Source organism: Ursus americanus, chromosome 7, assembly GCF_024610735.1.
Source record: "Ursus americanus isolate L20-20 chromosome 7, mUrsAme1.1.p, whole genome shotgun sequence".
Lineage (NCBI taxonomy): Eukaryota > Metazoa > Chordata > Mammalia > Carnivora > Ursidae > Ursus > Ursus americanus.
This window is the reverse complement of record NC_142133.1, coordinates 7,369,744-7,389,173: the sequence shown is the minus strand read 5'-3', so window position 1 is coordinate 7,389,173 and position 19,430 is coordinate 7,369,744. Positions and strand designations below refer to the sequence as shown.

General features: G+C 37.8%; 1 protein-coding gene across 12 annotated transcripts in view; it reads left to right on the top strand.

Moving 5' to 3' along the window:
• TMEM182 (transmembrane protein 182) overlaps positions 1 to 19,430 on the top strand; it is a 264,818-nt gene that overhangs the window by 167,949 nt on the left and 77,439 nt on the right. For 2 of the 12 annotated variants that reach the window (XR_015725111.1, XM_087863240.1), the window contains exon 6: positions 17,758 to 17,808. The exons of 5 other annotated variants lie outside the window; for them this stretch is intronic. Coding sequence is in view for 2 of the 7 variants with exons in the window: in XM_087863240.1 (XP_087719366.1) it covers positions 17,758 to 17,774 (17 nt within the window). In the remaining 5 variants the exon portion in view is untranslated. Of the gene's footprint in view, positions 1 to 14,824; positions 15,472 to 17,757; positions 17,809 to 19,430 lie in introns of those variants that run through there. 5 more of the 12 variants (XR_015725108.1, XR_015725112.1, XR_015725110.1 and 2 more) reach the window with 5 other exon arrangements.

Below are 19,430 nucleotides of genomic sequence, written 5' to 3'. Positions count from 1 at the left end.
TCTTATTCAAAACACTACACTTCTCTGTCCCTTGCCATTATGTGGTGTTAACTTGATCAGCTCTGGCCATTGAAATGTGAGTGGAAATAATGTGTGTCACATCCAAGAGGTGATGGTGAAAAGCCCATGCACAATTCGGTTCTTCAGTCTCTCTTTTGCATGGTGAATATGGATGGCTCATGTTTGAGAAAACAGAGGCTCACAGTTGAAACTCACTGGGTCCCTGAGTCACCAGGTAGAGAACAGCTGCCCTCAAGAAATGTCTGAATGCACAGTGGACATCACATGAGCAATCAATAGACTTTTATTGGGTTAAATCACTGGGATTTGGGAGTTGCTGGTTATGACAGCATAGCGTAGCCTCTCCTGACTAATGCAGGAAGGCATTTCTATTCATAACCACCTTGCCAAAAAGCAGCAAACATCACTGTATACATATACACCTGTACACATATACATTAATTTATACATACATAAATAATTATTTATTAGGGATGGCTAGTTAATTTATTTATAAAGAAAAAAAATTATTTGTAAGCCTCTGCTGTCTTCTGATGAGGGTAGGCCTCATCGTTCAAGAGCCTGTGGTTTGCTGGACGGGCCGTGGGTTTGAGTGAACAAATCTAGAGGGGGAAGCTGGGGCATAGCCAAACTGCTCTGTGCCTAAAAATGGAAGAGGGATAAGAAAGGTCAGTTTGAAAATTCAGGAGGCAAGCATCAGGAGCCAGAAGGCAGATCCTCTGTAAAGGTGGGGGAGGAACAGGGACCTCAGTGGCAACATGGTGAAGATGGGATTGGGGAAATCAGTGCTTAATGGGGCTTCAAAGTTGTTTTCTAAATAATGTGTATAACATCTCAACTACCTCCCCTACAAGACTTTTGGTAGATCTGTATTGGAGATTCTTTGGGGTAACATGGAGAAGATGGCATTCTCTTGTGCCCACACATATAAAAAGCAGGCAACTCTGCCGAACAGTTTCTAATCACTGATTTGGCGTAACCAACTGGATTGATCCAATTTGTAAAAGCCCTTCTAAACAATGCTGCAATGAACATCCTAGTAGGTAAACTTTGAACACACACACACACACACACACACACACACACACACACACATATGTATGATAAATTTCTTAGGAAAAATTCCTAAGAGTTGATGATGAAATATTAGGACTTTTGATGAAATATGAAGGTTTTTAAGGTTTTTGATGCTTTTGTATAATTGTGCTCCCAAAATCTTATGTTTACGGAAATTAGTAATCATTTGAAATCTAATATTACAAGTATTTTTCTTCTTTTTCTCTTTTATCATTTACCTTTTTATTGACACACACATGTACATATATACTTTTGCACAAATATTTTAAATTTCATGTAGTACCATGACAATCATTTACTTTGTAAATTTAGCTTGACCATTTGCTTGAAAAGGCATTCCTTATTCTGATGCATTAAATTTTGGACTATTGAATTCATTTCTTATTTCATGAATCTACTTAACAGTTTTCTTAAAATGGGTCTTACACTTTTTAACACTTGTTCTTGATTTTTTTATTACTTTTATGAATGGGGCATTTTCATGAAAGATAATTTTATCTGGTTAGCCAATGTCATAACATGATTTCTCAAATTTTCTATTCTTCCTTTATTCATCTGAAATGCTATCAATGTCAAATACTAAATATTTCTATATGCTAGGGCTTATTTCAAGGCTATGTTGTTTTTTCTGGCCTGTGAATTATATTCACAATTATAATTTTATATTACAAATTTTGAATTGTAATAAGTTATGCTACATTGTATTATTGGAAAATTATAATTATAAATATTGATAAATTATAAACACAATTATACTTAGGGATACTTGATAGATCTATAAAATCTCACTTCTCTATCAAGAAGAATGATGTATCAGCCATTTATTGAAGTCTTATATCATTCTTTATCATAAATGATAGCATTTTCTTAAAATAGATCTTTCAGTTTTTAGAATTTTGTTCCTGGATATTTTTTGTATGAACTCTGTGAAGAGAAACATTTTCAGTTAAGCTCTCTAATTCGTTATTTCTGGTGTATGAAAAAGCTTGTGTGTGTGTGTGTGTGTGTGTGTGTGTGTGTGTGTGTGTTTTGGAGTTGGCCACCTTACTAGATTTTCTTATTCATTTTGTTTTTCAGTTGAGTCTATAACTTTCTAGATAGGCAATCTCATCATCAACATATAATCATAATTTTATCTCATTTCTACTATTTATACCTCATTTCTTTCTATGGTTTATTAAACTGGCTAGAATAGTCAGAAAACATTTGCAATAACACACATATATATTTGTATTTCTGACTATAACATAAAACTTTTTAGCTTTTTGCCATGAGATACAATGTTAAGGTGGTGTACTTTTATTAGTAAATCGGTGTTGTTTTAAAAATCAAGAACAGCTAATGAAATCTATCAATTTTCACAAGTCTTGAAAGAAAGCCTTGACATCGTGGATCCCATTCTGTGTGCATGTGTGTGTGAGTGATTCTGGGGAGGAAGGCTACAGTTCCCATTCTCATCCAGATATCTTGCTGCCACATAGTTACACTGCTTAAAAAGGACCTTTTTTTTTTTTTACTATTAATGCAATATGCCACATATTTTTATTTTCCAATGTGAAAGCCTTATGCATTCCTGCGCAAAGCTGGTCACTGACTATTGTCCTCATAATATACTGGCGAGTTCGATCTGCTAGTATTTTCTTTAAGAGTTCTGCGTTTTATTTCGGTCACTACCTCTGTCAGATATTGGTATCAAGATTACTTGTGAAAATAACCATTATTTTCTATGTGTTGTGCACATTTGAAAAAAAAAATAAGATTTTTTTTTTTTTTTTTTTTTACTTTGACGTTCTGAAAGAATTGAACTATAGAAAGTATCGGGGCCACTCCTTGTTTGTGGACATAACCTTTAAATTCCTTTTCTTTCACAATAACTAATATATGGAATCGGTTTTGTATGAGTCCATTTTGGTTATTATATATTGGATACTGTGCTTCCAAGCCATATTTAAAAAGTCATTAGCATAGAGTTGATTGAAGTATAGCTTAATACTTGAAAAAAGTTCACTGGAGTCTGTGATAGTATTTCTATTTTCGTTACGGTAGTACCTAGAGTACATCTAGGTACTTTCATTGTTTATCTACCATTTTTGCTAGATGCATTATAGCTGTATTAAGTTCATTATCATTTGCAGATAGCTAGTGCTTGGATCTATTTATCTGTTCATTTCTTTTCTAACTTACTAATTCACTTTTTTATATTTCTTAATTCTTTCATCACGCTTTCTTCTGAGTTTTTGTTATAATTTTTATCAGTTCTGTAGTTAAGCATTTGATACATTTACTTTTATTAGTTCTTTTCCTATTAAAAGCACAGGTAGTTTTGGTTTTACTTCTTAATACTGCCTTGATTTTATTTCACACATTTCAATAAATACTTTTCTTAATGTTATTCTTTTTACACGTAAAATTATATTTTAGGGATGCCTGGGTGACTCAGGCTGCCTTCAGCTCAGGTCATGATCCCAGGGTCCTGGGATCGAGTCCTGCATCGGTCTCCTTGCTCAGCGGGGAGCCTGCTTCTCCCCCTGCCTCTTCCTGCCGCCCCCCCTCCCCGCTTGTGCACTCGCTCTCTCTCTTTCTGACAAATAAACAGATAAAACCTTTTTTAAAACATAAAATTTTATTTTAGAGAGTCACAGAGGACATACATACTCAGTTACAAATTTTTAAAAATTCAAAATGAAAAAAGAAGCTACAAGCTTATAGGAATGATATCTCTTTCGAGAATTGTATTTTTTATAAAGCATTATCCTTTGCCTCTTTTACGTTTTTTATGTTGAATTTGGTTTTCTTCGATGTTCGTGTTGCAATTCCTGATTTCCATGTACTGCTCTTGTTAGACTATTTTTTCCTATCCTCTGCCCTGCCCCCCCCCCCCCCGCATCTCTCTGTATTTGGTGTATTTTTCCTAAAGAATATGTTGTTGGAATTCGGGTTTTGCCTAATAAAGGCTTTCTATCTGTTCTAAAGACAACTGATTGATATTTATTATTACAATGTTATATTCGATTTGACTTGTGTCATCTTTGTGCTTTGTTTTGTGAATGTGTGTCTGGGGGCTTGCTCGTTGTATCAGAACACATGCATTGTGTCTGCTGTGTTATCTCCTTCACTATTCTGAAGATGTCTGTTCTGTCTTATATTCTGCAAGGTTTTCTATGTTTAGTTTTTAAAAAATATTCTTCAATATATAAAGCCATAGTTACAGGACTTAGCTTTGTAATTCACTCCTGATGCTCGCTACCTGTGTGATCTTTGTCAAGTTCCTTGCCCTTTCTGAGGCTCAGTTTCCTTGTCTGTAAAACAGGAATAATAACGTGATTAAATGAATAAACGCACATAATCGCTAGCACAATGTGAAGATATCAATACATGTAATACGTTCCCAGTATTCATATTACCCTTATTGTTTTACTGCTCTAATTTTCAGAGTGAAGGCAAATGGTCTGTTTTAAATTCTTTCTGTTCAGGAATACCACCTGTGGAAATATTTTTAATTAATTTTGCCTGCAATAAGGTGAGCAACTGTAAATCTGCCTAGCGAGGACTTTCATCTCTTTGATTATTGCTTCTGATCTATTTGCTTTCATCTCCTCTTCAAGAATAGAAATGATCTCTGTACTAATCAGGCACTCTTTAAACTTTTCTTAGGCTTTGGAAAAGCTTCTCAAATTTGTCCCATCACTGATTAGATTCCTACCTTATGGGTTCTGTTCCTTATTGTATTCAATCTGGATTTTATTTTAGTTTGCAGTTTTATTTTCCTTGTTAGTCTTCTTCATAGAATCCCTTTCCTTCTTCATGTTTTTTATTTTATCAACTCTTGTTGCTTATTTATCTTAACCTGCTCCCTCCTCACTGTCCAGTGTTTCTGATTAATAGACACCTGTCTTGCTTTCTCTTGAGGATTTGTCTCAAAATTTTCTTCTAGTTGCTGCCCCGTGTCGTTTTTAGGGAACTTCCTCTCAATGCTTCCCTGTTTCCCTTATTCTTCAAGTAAGTTGGGCATTTTTGTTTGTTTTGTTCTGTCTCACTAATGTTATTTCTCAGTTTTTTAGATTTAATCATGCTGAAAGATGGGATAATCCACCCAGCCATATTTATTTCCAAGGTCGATTTTTCTCGGCTGCCCTCTCCATGCACCGTGTGATGACCAGCCCTCCTCGGGCGTGCACTAGAAGCCTGCTGGATGTATGAGGCTCTACTCCAATCTCCCATTTCAGCAGGCATCCCTCTGACGCAGCTCTCCACTACTGTTGGGGGACCTCTTCCCACCTGCTGTTTGATTTCCTAATAAATTTGTGTTGTCGGAGACCAAAATAGTGTGAACTACTTCTAGAGATTCTGTGCTTTCTGCACCTGCCTACCTTGCTTGACTTTCAGGAACCATATTTCCTGAGCTAAAATGTGAGACCACATGTCTACCCCGCCAGTCACGCCTCTGCTTTGCAGTTATTTCCTGGCGATCGCTGTCTCTCAGTGGGTTTAGACAAGTGGTCACGGTGAGACAGAAAATCAGGATTCTCTCCTCCAGCCAAAGGACCAGGAGCCAAAGCCTGACTATATTAAGGTGACCTTCACCTTGATAACTGGCCTCACCATACATTCTTGGTCTCAATTGGAGAGATTGATACGCAAAGGATAATGGAAAGTGACCTCCTAAAGGACAAAGGAGGTTCTTTTGCTACCCACAAGTTTCTTAAAATTGGGAGTTATATCAGGCTCGTTTGCCTATATACCTAGTATTCAAATATTATTGATTCTAGCTCATTCAGCTGTGTCCATTTTTTCCCCCTTCCGCTGGATTATCTTCATAGTTTTCTAACTACCTTGGCTTCTTCGATGTGGAGGTTGATCTCATCTTTCTTCCCCTCAGTGCTAAAAGAATCATTCCAAAATGCACATCAGATAACCTAAAGCATTTACTTACAAAACCCTACAATAACGCTCCCTGTAGCAAATGGCTTAGGATAATATACAAGGTCTATTATCATGTGGCTCCTGCCTAGTTTCCTCTTCTTATCTGTCTTGAGTCCTGCATAATCACTCAGAGATTCAAAGTAAATGACTTACCAGAAAATTCACTGATAAATATAAAAAAATATTTTGCAATCAAGTTTTAAATTTTACATAGGGGCTATTTTCAAGAACCATGGAAAAGTTTTTCAAAATTTTAAGCATTTTTAAGCTTTTACCTGTCAGACTTTTCATCAACTTTTTTTGTGTTTTCTGTGAATGTACGCCAGTCAGTTTTCCATTTACATTTATGTCTATTTGTTTTCATGCTTCTGCATGCTTTAGCTTATATTGAAACAATCATGCCAATGCTGATCTATTACAGAAATTTAACTGTATTAACTTTATATTCTACTATACACTGTAAATACAGCTATATACTATAACTTTGTAACGACACTAACTTGATGTGAAATATCAAAAAACAAATAAGCTTAAAATAAATATTTTAAACTAGCTTACATTTTGATAACTGCTGTTATATTAAGTTATTTCCTTGCAAGATTTAAGCAATATTATTTGCTTTTTTGTTTTCTAAATTATGTTGCCTTGATATTTTCATTTCTTCATAGCAAAGCATATTTTCACCTTATAAGATAATTCAGTAGCATTCATAGAGCACTTTACATAAAGAATATGTAAACAAACAAACCCAATGAAAGATTAGCTATTTTTTTCTGTTTGCTCTTCTATTGGAAGAATTTTTTGGAAAATTTTAAAACATTGGGAAATTAAACAAAGAAGAGAGAAAAACTTATCAGGATGATTCCACATCAAGTTATTACTGTGAATTTTTACTTTTTCCATAAACCTACCATTGAGTGGTAATCCCTAAATTTGGCTAATAATTGCTTATAAAGAGAAAGTAGTTGTAACTGGATTAAAAAATATGAAGTTTAAACTATGTAAAATTAGTCAGATAATTTAGGAAATTTACCTTCCCATCCAAAGGTTAGTAAAAACACCTATAGGAGCTTTGGGTGACATGAGTTACCAACACATAGGACTGCAAAAAATAAGAGAAGACCGGGAAAAGTGTCTACGTATGCAATTCTAACGATAGGCGTGGATGAATAAAGGTGTCCATACTTGTTCATATTCGTTACACTCAAAGATTAAGAGGTGAAAAAGTACTGTTTAGAAATATATGGTTTGGATTCATCTATGGATTTATTTTCCAATAATTTTGGCTCTCCTCACCCTTTGATAACTGTACGCGGTCCCCAGTCACCACTGGCCCCTGGGCGCTCCCTCCACTGTGCAGAGACATCTACTCAAAACACCCTGCAGAACCACCCACACCACTTAACATTTATAATACACCCAGACCCGAGGGATTTTTTTTTTAGCAAAGGGGAATAATACCATATGCATTGTTATTAATTCAACTTGATTTCAACCTCTTTTTATTTGATTATATTCTTATTTTTTGCATTCTTTCTATACTGTTACATAGTATAAAAAAATGGGTTTCCCTAATGGTTGCCATTAGGAATTCTCCCAATTTTTCTTATTTTATACTGTATGCCTGTTTCCTCTATTACATACGTCCTTAAACATACATTTTTGTGCACTTGAGCATTTTCCAAAAATATTTTAGTAGAAGTGTTATTACTGATTTGAAGGAAATGTCCAATCCAAATTTTAAGAGAATAATTAAAAAAAAAAAGTCTGAAGCATTAAATAAACTCATATTCTTGTATTAAAAAAAAAAAACACTGCATCTCTGTAAAAGTGAGTTTTCTATGTAATTCCAGGAAAAAAATATACATTTAGAGAAAGTAAACATAGGTTTGATGAGTATTTTCTCTTTTTTAAACAGTACATGAATTTTTTACTGTGATGTTGATATTGCAGTAGTTTGCTTGGAGGTGTGGACTTCCTGTGTGTGTGTGTGTGTGTGTGTGTGTGTGTGTGTGTGCATGAGCATGCGCACACGCTTACATATGCCTATAAGTGTATGTACACAAGTGTAATATGTTTATTATTTAGGATCCCTTCAGGAAACAAATGACACTCTCAACCTGGGTCACTTGAGAGGAGTTTAATGAACTGTTCTTTACAAGAGTTGTGGTCAGGGTTTAGGGGATTGTGAAGGGTAGTCCACTATCCTGACACAAGGCCTGATGGAACCAGGAAAGGTGGCACTTAGTGACTTGGAGAGGACAGTTCTCCTCTCCTGGAGAGGACATAGCCATCCCCTGGAACTCTGCAGGGAGGGAGATGGAGAAAGAAATACCTGCTCTCCTGCTCTAAAGCTTTTTACACGGCCTCCCCTGGCCTAAACCTATGTGGACGCTGGGGCAACACACAGGGAAGCTCAAGACTTGTCTCTAAAAACTAGTCTCATGGAGCACAGGGTAGGGTAGAGATGGGAAAGGAGTGGATCTGGAAGAATAAATGGGAGGAAAAAATCCGCCCAGATGCATGCTGAGTGTGCATGCTTGTGTGTATATGTGTAGTGCGTATATGTACATGTGTGTAGTGTATGTGTGTGCGTATTTGCATTATAGGGTTTCTTTTTGTTCTTTGACTTTAATAATAGAAGCACTTTTATAACGGGATCTCACAAAGAGTGTCAATAGATGAAACATACAAACCGAACTGTTTGGGTCAAGGCAAAAGCAGGGAAGCTTTGAGATCTACCTGAAGTGTGTCCCCCTCTCTCCCTGCAGCCCAGATAATTCTATAGTATGGAAACTACTTCATTAGTGGGATATATCACTCTAGGAGCACAGGGGGAATTGAACCCATCGTACCTTTGCATCATCACCAGGAAAAGTGTAGAAACAAATCTAAGAGACATTTTTGTTTTTGTAACTGTGACTTGAAAAACAATCTAATAAGCAATGTGTGGCATTCTCCTTCACTGAACCTTATAGACTCGTAGAATACTGAAGCTGCAAAGGGCCTTCTATCGTCATATCGCATCATGATAAAGCCTTGCTCACGTACAAGATGAAAGCTCATGCCTCTGGGATACACTTGGTAAACTGTTTCATTATTATGGTTACATATAACAGCACGCTGATAAGATAGGCCGGTTTTGGAAGTTGTTTGCCAACCAGAAGCAATAACTACAGAAGTAATCAACTTTTGTACAAACATACTCATGGTATAAATAAATTGCTACCATGTGTGCAGATATAATATTTTGTACCTTTATAAAATCCATGGAGATTTAAAAAAAAATCCTTGAAAATTTCCCATTATGCACATTCATTTTTATCATGCCTATAGAACTTGCAATTTTGGAACAATCCGGGGCATGTTTTATTTATTCCCAGGAAAGCAGCTAAAGTGAAAAAAAAAAAAAAAAAAAAGCAAACTTCTGGTAGATAGTAAGCTGTTTAATTATATATTAACCTCAAGGAAATGTTGAAAATCTGGAAGCAGGGGAAGAGAAGAAAGTTATACTTTGATTCTGTTAAGTTAGTAGCTGTAACTTAAGACATTTCTTACACCAAATACGTCTGTCCCTTTATGAGCTATTATTGCAATTGTGAAAAACCTCTATTACTGTTCTCTGAATTGTATTCCATATATCAGCTCTGACTGTATCGTGTGATCCCGGGCTCATATAGTGAAGTCATGTGCCTTTAATAAATATTGGTATGAGGACCTAACAGAAGTGGGATAGACTCACTTCGAGAAATTCTGCCCCTGATGTTTTAGTATCTACTTGCTTTTACAAGGTCTAAATTTCTTCCTCCCTCACATGACCTCTGGGATAGTGTGTTTGGCTGTCAATAGGTGGTCTGAATGGAAGATATACCAGAGAAATGGCACATACAAAGAAAAAGAAACTGCAAACAACGAACCCTGAAGGACACTAAGAATAATAGGGATTTCACATACATTTTTTTAAAGGCTCATTTGTAGTTCTTCCCTACTTTTCCACCATGTGATCTTACAATATTTTTTTTTTTCTTCTGTGTTATACTCATGGGCCATCTGTGCTCCCCACCAGTTCCCAAGCAAACTTTTGGCCCTGGCTTCTCTATTCCAACTAATGGCATTTCTGGTGCTATTAATTTATTTTCGATTTGTACTGACCAATATGATCGCCATTAGCCACATGGGACTTTTTAATTTTAAGCTTAAATCAATTAAAATGAAATATAACTAAAGTTCAGCCCCCCTCAGTTACAATAGTACATTTCAAGGGTTCAATAGCCTCATGTGCCTAGTGGCTGCCGTATTGGAAAGTGAAAATACAGAACATTTCCATCATTACAGAAAGTTCTTTTAAATAGCACTTGTGTCAACTTGCCTGGGTCAGAGATGCCCAGATAGCTGGTAAAACATCATTGCTGGGTATGCATTCCGGGGTATCTCCTGAAGGAATTAGCATTTTATTGGTGAACTGAGTAAAGCAGATGGGCCTCCCCAATATGGGTGAGTATCATCCAACCCCTTGAGGGCCTGGATGGAATGAAAAGGCAAAGGCAGGACTAGTATATTCTCTTTCTGTTGGAATTGAGACATCCATCTTCCCCAGCCCACAGACACCAGCTCTCAGTTCTCCAAACTCGGATCCTAGCTTATACCATCAGCACCCCAATCCTCATGCCTTCAGCCTTGGACTGAATTATAGTACTGTCTTTCCTGGTTCTCTAACTTGCAGATTGCTGATCATGGGATTTCTCATCCTCTAACCATGTGAGCCAATTCCTTATAATAAATTTTCTCGAAACTATGTATGTATGTATGTATGTATGTATGTATGTATCTATCTATCTATCTATCTATCTATCATCATTGCTTCTGTTTCTCTGGAGAACCCTGACTAATACAGAAAACTGGTATTGAGATGCAGGGGTGCTGCTGTCACACATACCTAAAAATGTAGAAGTAGTTGGAATTTGTAATTGGATAATGCATAGAAGCTAGGAGAGTTTGGAGGTGCATTCTAGAAAAAGATGCAATGTTCTTAGAGAAGACCTAAGTGCTCTTGAACAGAATGTTGGTGGAAATATGGATGGTACAGGCCATTCTGATGAGGATGTAGACAGAAATGAGGAAAATGTTACTGAAAACTGAAGGAAAGGCAATCCTTATTAAAAAGTGGCAAGGAACTTGGCTGAATTATGTTCATATCCTAGTGTTTTCTGGAAAGTAGAACTTGTGAGCAATAAAATTGGGTATTTGGCTGAGAAAATATTTGAGCAAATTGCTGAAGGTACAACTTGGGTTCTCTTGAATGCCTATAGTAAAATATAACAAGAGAGAAACGATTTAAAGATGAAATTGTTCACCAAAAAGGAAACAGAATATGAGTTTGAAAGTTCTCAGCCTAACCATATTGAATGGCATGAAAATCTTGCTTGGGAAAGTACAGAAAGGGGGTGGCCAAATTTAATGAGGATCTGAGTATGGACGGGCCATCTCAACAGAAGCTAGATTAAACAACAGGGAGATTAGTCAGCCATCTAAACAAACCAGGACCAATTTTTGTTGTCCAAGACAATAGAAGAATGACCCCCTAGGCAATTCAGAGATCAGGAGCTGCCTCTCCCATCTCAGGCTAGATCCAAGGGCCTGGGGATCAGAACAATTTCAAAGGGGAAGCTCCCTCTGTGTGCTCCTCAGCTGCCTCAGGTGTGACTCCAGCAGGCTCCCAGGGAGGCATGCACTGAGGTCGGCAAAGCACGGGGATAAAGGATGGAGCAGGCTGGAGCCACCCAAGGCTGCCCCAACTGGAAGGTATGCCACCCAGGCAGAGGGCTGCTGTGGGTGTAGGGCTACTGCAGGGAGCCTCCACTAAGGCAAAGCCAGCCGATTGGAAGACAGGGCCAACCCTACCCAGACCTGTAGAGTCAAGGCATGTGATTTTTGCCTGGGAGAGATGTAGACACTACACTGCTTGACTGTGGCTGTGTGGGCTGCTCCCAGTAAAGTCATGGGGACAGAACTTCCCTGAGCCTTGGCGACCCAGCTCCCACACTGGTAGGTCCAGAGGCTGGGCATTGAACGAAGGAGGACTGTTCTTGTGACGGGTTTCACGTTTGGCCTGTAGGTTTTGGACTTACCTTGGGCCCATTACTCATTTTTCTTTTCTATTTCTTCCCTTTAGAATGGGTTTATCTTTCCTATGCCTGTCCCACCATTGTATTTTGGAAGCACATAACATGTTGGAAGCCAAAGTTTTACGACTGGAGTCTTACCTATGTCTTATTTAGATGACACCTTGGACTTAGATTTTTGAGCTGATGACATGGGAGCAGAACATGAATTCTGAGGGGCCAGGGATAGAATTGCTACAGTTTGAATGTTCCCTCCCCCAAATGTTGAAACCGAACGCCCAGTGTGATGGTATTAGGAGGTGGGGCCTTTAGGGAGTATTAAGTCATGAGGGTGGAGCCCTGGTGGATACTGTTAGTACAATTATGAAAAAGGCCCTGCAGAGCTCCCTAGCCCCTTCTGCCATATTAAGGTCACAACCAGAAGGCCCCATTTATGAACCAGGAAGCCCTCGCTAAATACCAAATCTGTTGGCACCACCATCCTGGACTTCTCAGTCTCCCCAACTGTGAGAAAGACATGTTTGCTGTTTGTAAGCCAATTGTCTGTGGTGCTTTATTATAGAGCCCCAATGCACTAAGAAGGCCCTGTTCCAGACCCAGACCTTTGTATCGGCAGTGTCTCTACAGCAAAAAGACCTCTTCCTCTTCTGTGCTATCAGTTACAAGACCTGGCTATTCTTTAATAATATTTCTTCTTCTGGTCCCTGCTTTCCGTTTTCACCATCACCATCCAAGTCCAGGCCCTATTACTTGTGTCAACCACTGCATCAGGCCAATCTGATCTGTTCACCTCCACCTTCTCTCCAATCCAATCCAATCCAATCCAATCCAATCCAATCCAATCCAACCCAATCCAATCCAACTGGTCCACTGCAACTAGATTAAAAGTTGCAGCAAGTTCTCATCCACATTTGACTCTATTGTCTGCTGAAGTCTGTCCTTAATTTGGAATTCACACAGAAATAGAGAGCAGTAAAAGATTCTTCAAAGTGTTTTCATCTAGTTGTGCTCTGAAGAAAACGAAATAGCTCACCTGCAGGGTTCTTATTTTATCATTTTTATTATTAATTAAATTCTAAAACCTATCTCTTAATATACACAACATATGCTGTGCAATAAATTAATTCATGATTAAATTCTCAAATTTTACATTTATTGCCTTGTATATAAAATGACCTTTGAAGCATTAATGTAGCACTAATTATGTTTTTCATCTGATGTAAAGTGCTTATAAACTACCTCACATAACTACAAATTAAACTACATAGTAATACGTTGTATGGTGTATTCTTCTTTCCAAAAGCTCAGGGACCTTTACAGAAATCATTTTATTAATCTTCACACATCTCTGAGATAAGATGGTTGGTTTTAATTATCCTTCCTTCTGCATTTGGAAAAGCTGAACGGATGCCATTTATCACTGAAGTATACAGGCACTGTACCAAGCGTGCTATGTTAATACAGAGTCGCATAAAGGCCGAAAACTCATCTCTTTCATCAAATATACATTATTGTTGAAATTTTCAGAAGTTCCATGCCGGTAGGAAATGAGCTGCCTTCTGTTCTGTTCGGGAGTACCAAACGCCTTACCTTTTTTTCCTGTTCAATATTATGATACAGTGATCAGATCCCCAGTGACATAAGTCAGAGAATTTGGTATAGGACTTGAAAAAAAAATCACCCCTCTGTATCTCTGCTCCTGAGTCCTTAGGTCTGTCTTATTTTTTACTCATGTTCAAATTCATATCACAACCATCCCTCTGCCACAATTGTAAATTTAGGGCAAAAGTGCTACCAACACAAATTCCATAATTATCTTCTCCATTTCTTTTCCCATGAACCATGTCACAGGTGTGGAAGAGGACAGAAATGCATTTAAAACTTGATAAAAAACTAATGATGTACTATATGTTGGCTAATTGAACATAATAACAAAAAATAAAAAAAAATAACTTGATTAGCTGAATTAATAAATGGATCTACTCATGGAGCCGACATTGAAGAGGTATTTGTATAATTTTTTTCCAGGAATATACTAAATAAGCACAGATTTCCATCATATTTGCACTACTTCTGTTATTTTATTATGGCTAATATCAAAGTGAAGATATGTGTATTCATAGGTTCGAAATCACCAGGTGGAGAAAGGGAGCTGATTGAGAACAGGTTGAAGAGACACAGAAACTCCAGGAAATTTTAAATTCTTCATACAGTCCACTAAAGCAACGCAGATAATTGAGGATTCATGACATTTCCAAAAACACAAAGCATAAATGTGCATAAAATAAAGACTAATCCATGGGTTGACTTAGCAACTGAGGAACAAAGACAAAAAGCATGTACTGGACTAAACTGGCTCTAAGTCTTATCAGTAATGTCCACATAAAGGCATGCAGCATTTATACCTTATTGCATGGCTATGCTTAATGCAGACAAAGAAAGTCAAATATATTGAAATATAATTTACAGAAATGAAGGTGCTTAGCTAAATACATTGTTAAACAATGTGGTTGCCAAACATCGTGAAAAAGAAAATATACCAAAGATACTCATCCATTCTATGTATAACTTCCCTAAAAATAATAGTATTCACTGGATTATATAGCGATTCACTTTTAAGAACATTCTTTGATATTTGAATAGGAGAGCTTAGTTAAGTCTTCACTTTTTTTTTTTTTCAGTTTTCTCTTTTTCACTTTTCACAGTTTGGAATGGAGAGTTCTAAGATAGTGACAAAGAATATGAATTCTGAATTCACATCTGAAACTTGAAGTTCTCACCAAGCTTGCTGAAGGACGCACATCTTCCCCCAAGGTTTGCTGCCTCCAGAGTCTGTGACCGTACTTCTCTCTGTGACTCCAGGGTGAAGAGAAGAGACTGTGGGATGGAGGAAGGGCCCTGTCCAAAGAGTTGAAAGCAGTAGGCAACTAAGCCTCCGGTGGAGATCTGTCAAAACCATCGGAAGTCATCAGTATGCTGAGGAATGGTATGAGACCTCAAGCTGGCACTTGAATAAACAACATGAAAACTTAGCATTTGGCAAAAACACAGATTTATTATTTCCTAGTGGGTCAGGAATCCAGGAATGGATTAGCTGCTTTGTTCTGGTTTAGGGTCTCTTTCTAGGTGGCAATCAAAGTTGTTGGCTAGCGCTACACTGGTCTCAAGTCTTCAATGGTATAGGCTCTGCTTCCGAGCTCACTCACACAGCTGCTGGAGGGCCCCGACTCACTCATGGGGATGTTCCCATAAGGCTACTTCACACAACAACTGTGTTCCCCAGAATGAGTGAGCCAAGAGAGCATCCAAGACAGAAGCCATTGTGTTTTTTTAACCACATCTTAAAAGTGATATCTCATCTCTGCTGCCATATTCTGATCATTAGACTTGATTTCATATATTTGGCTCCACCACTCCAGAGGAAGGCATTACATGAGAACATGAGTACTGGGAATGCAGATCGTCGGGCCATCTTAGATCCTGACTACAAACCTACTGTTTTCACTTTTGATTATTTTGCAGCCGGTAGCTCAAAATTGTCAAAGACCTGAAGGCACATTGTTTCATTTGAACTTTATAGCAATGCTTTGAGGGCATCAGGGTCATTCTTGGAACTCAATCATTTTATATCCAAGCAAATGGGATGTGAGATTAAGTAACCTATTTAACGATAAGAAAGTTTTCTAAGAAAACTGGGTTCAGGTCTTCTAATTCCTAATCTTTACATAGTTTGAAATAAAGGTTGATGTCCCTTCCCCCAAATCAGGATTTCCAGTCTAATGGAAACAGAATATGAAAATAAAGTGCCCAAGTGGATTGTGGCTCAGAACGGGGGAGGGGAAGAAGGACAAAAGGATCTGGGATGGAGGTGGAGATTGGTTATTTGTTTAGTTTGAATAAATTGTCAGAGGAAATAATGTCAAATCTATTCTTAGAAATTTCACATAACAAGATGAAAATGTCAGGATAAAAATCTTTGATAGAATTAGATATTTGGGGGATTATAATGAAGAACTACTTACACAAAGTAGTTAATCAGATGTGCGGCCTGGTGGATGATGGTTTGGGTACTTTTTTGCAATGATGCTTGTATGACGTTGTGTTAATGTTATGGATTTGGAGTTGAACAATGGAGATCAAATGGCAGTTGGGGACTTACAAGTATATTCTTCATCAGTTTTCTAAATGTCTTTCTAAATATTATATATCCTGTGGTGTTTTTATGCAGAACCAAATAACAGTGGCTGCCTTGGGGAGGGAAAGCTGCTCTGATCCTTTGGGATATGAGGCTAGGCCAGGGTTTCTCAGTCTTGGCACGGTTGACATTTTGGGCTTGATAATTCTTCATTGTGTGGGACTGTTCTGTGCATTGTGGTATGTTTAGCAGCATCTCTTGCTTTTACTCATTAGGTACCAGTAACATGCCCCTACCCCACATACACGTAGCAAAGAGAATACCTTTAAACATTGCCAAATGTCACTAGGGGGAGGGGAAGGGAAAAATCATTTCCAGTTGAGAAATGGGTTAGCTAAACACAAGGCCAGATAAAAACTGTATATGATGCTGCATACAGTTAAAACAATCAGATAAAGTGATGCTGTCATGGTAAGAATATATTTCTGGGGGCGCCTGAGTGGCTCAGCTGTTAAGCATCTGCCTTCGGCTCAGGTTGTGATTCCAGGGTCCTGGGATAGAGACCCACATCAGGCTCCCTGCTCAGTGGGAAGCCTGCTTCTCCCTCTCACACTCCCCTTGCTTGTGTTCCCTCTCTCACTGTCTCTCTTTGTCAAAGAAATAAATAACATCTTTAAAAAAAAAAAGGAAAATATTTCTGAATAGTGTAATTTCTGAGTGATTTTAATTTTTTCTCTCATGCTAAATTTCTTCTAAGTATGTACTTGTTTTATAATGAGAAAAATTTTAAAAATTGTCAAGTTATTTTTATTAGGATTTAAATTATAATGAAATAAAGTTTTATTAATTTGAGGTATTAATTCTCAAGTATTTAGAATACTACTCATAATAACACATCCTTTCATCTTTATTAGCTCAGCAGATCTTTACAATAGGCTAGCTGTTTTCTCCATTTGAATATTAATTGAATGTCTTAAAGAGGGGAGTAGCTTTTATAAAATCCCTCAGGTGAAAAAAAATGAGCCAGGATCTGAACTCTGGCTTTCTGCTGTTAGGTTTTCTATAGGATTTGTTAAAAAGGAGACTGACAGCAGGCCCCAAATGGAGTCAATTATGCTAAACCCCATGTCAGTAAACCAAGACTTAATACCTCAACTAACTGCACTTTCAACCTCCACCCCACCCCCTGAAATGTAAACTTTAACCAGTCATCATGGAATTACCTAGTCAGCACTAGTTAGATAACCCACCTGATAGACCCTTTGGTTCCCCTTGGGAAGGCCATCTTTCCTGAAACAATGAATTCTTTGCCAAAAATTTTCTTTCTCTGGCCCCTTTCCACCTTAAAATCCTTTCCTTTTCTACAGCTTGGCAGAGTTCCTTTCCACTTACTAGATGGGATGCTGCCTGATTCATGAATTGTTCAATAAAGCCAATTAGATCTTTAAATTTACTCAGCTGAATTTATTTTTTTAACAGCTTCCAGAAATATCTAGCCATCTGGATCAGCTCATCCATTGACAGTCCCAGGTAACTGGAGTGTTAATGTACATTATCATCATTGTTTCATCATTATGAATTTATCAAATGTTTTCTCTGCTGAGAACACTGTGCTTTTTACTTACCTTACCTTCATTCAATACTCTAGCAATAAAGGGAGAGATATAGGTTAGGTGTTGGTAAGGATTGTAAAAGCTGGGACCATTTATAACCCCTAAGTGACTACAGATAAGTACTCTGGGTCCAGACCTGGGGTGTGTTGGTTGGCTGGGCAATAAGGAATGGAGAGGAGGAAGGCGCCAGCAGGTCAGTAATTATATGTGTGTGTTTTGGATCTGGGCAGCATATTAGGAACGAGAGGGCTTTCATGGAGTCTATAATTAGATTCCCTTTCTTGTCATAAAGCTGATTCTGGAGAACGTGGCTTGGGGGTACAGCAAAGTGGGTTTCCTACTACAGAACTCCAGCAATCACAAGTGGTGTGGATTCCTGCTGGGGATCTCCTCCTGTAAAACAAATGACAGGGGAGAGCCAAGGAGAACGAATGCTTCCTGTGGGGACTTGGCTCCAAAAAGGTATAGGGCCAGCCACACCAATGGCACATCTCCAGTGTTGAGTCAGGTAACTCACTCCATCTCCAGGAGGAGGGGCTGTGGGTGGGGCAAAGGCCAGGAGTGTTTAGGAGCCACAGCCCTCATGGAAGTTAGAGGGATGGGGAAGAAGCATTTTCTTTCATGCATATTTCATTCTTACTCTTTTTCACGGGAGATTTAGCCAATCACCTGGAATTTGGAATCAGTAATTCCAAAAACAAATTATATTTCTTTCTTTCTTTCTTTCTTCTTTCTTCTTTCTTCTTTCTTTCTTTCTTTCTTTCTTTCTTTCTTTCTTTCTTTCTTTCTTTCTTTCTTTCTTTCTTTCTTTCTTTCTTTCTACAGTTGATCTCCTGGGATTCTTTTAAATAGTACCAGGGCAGCAGTAACCTGGGATAATGATTCTGTGAGATAAATCAGGGTCCCGAAGTCCTTTGGCGAGAAATAAAGTAAATGGATAATTAAACATGCCTTTAACCTAAATAGGATTAATAGCCCAGTGCAATTGGATTTTAGATGATTTTCAGTAAAATATGCACTTTTTAGAGAAATGCTCCTGAGGACATCAGACCCAATCACGGTACAACATTGGGAAAATATAATTTTTAAGATAAAATGATTTACCTCCACTTTCCAGAACAAAAGTGGTGAGGAAGTCCTTATAAATAAAACTATGACATCTCCTTTGTGGAGCTGGAAGGACACAGTTAAAGGAAGAACCTATGATTTGGGTCACAGAAAATCCCTTTGAACAAAAGAGAACCTTCACAAACACACGTGCCCCAAACTCAGAACGAACTGAATTATTAAAGCCGTGGACAGATGTAGACCAGATAAGGCACACCAGACTCCACCTCGAAGCAATGTGAGGTCCGTACTATAGCGGACGATACACCAACATTCAGATCCACTTTTGAACCTACTACATCTCGAATGTTTAAAAAGAAGATGATTAGAAGTCAACTTTGCACTTGAACATATGTGGTCTTCATTAATCTTGGTCAATTTGGGGAAGCCAATCTTTTTCCAAATCCAGTGAGTTGGAATCCAGGTAGCAAA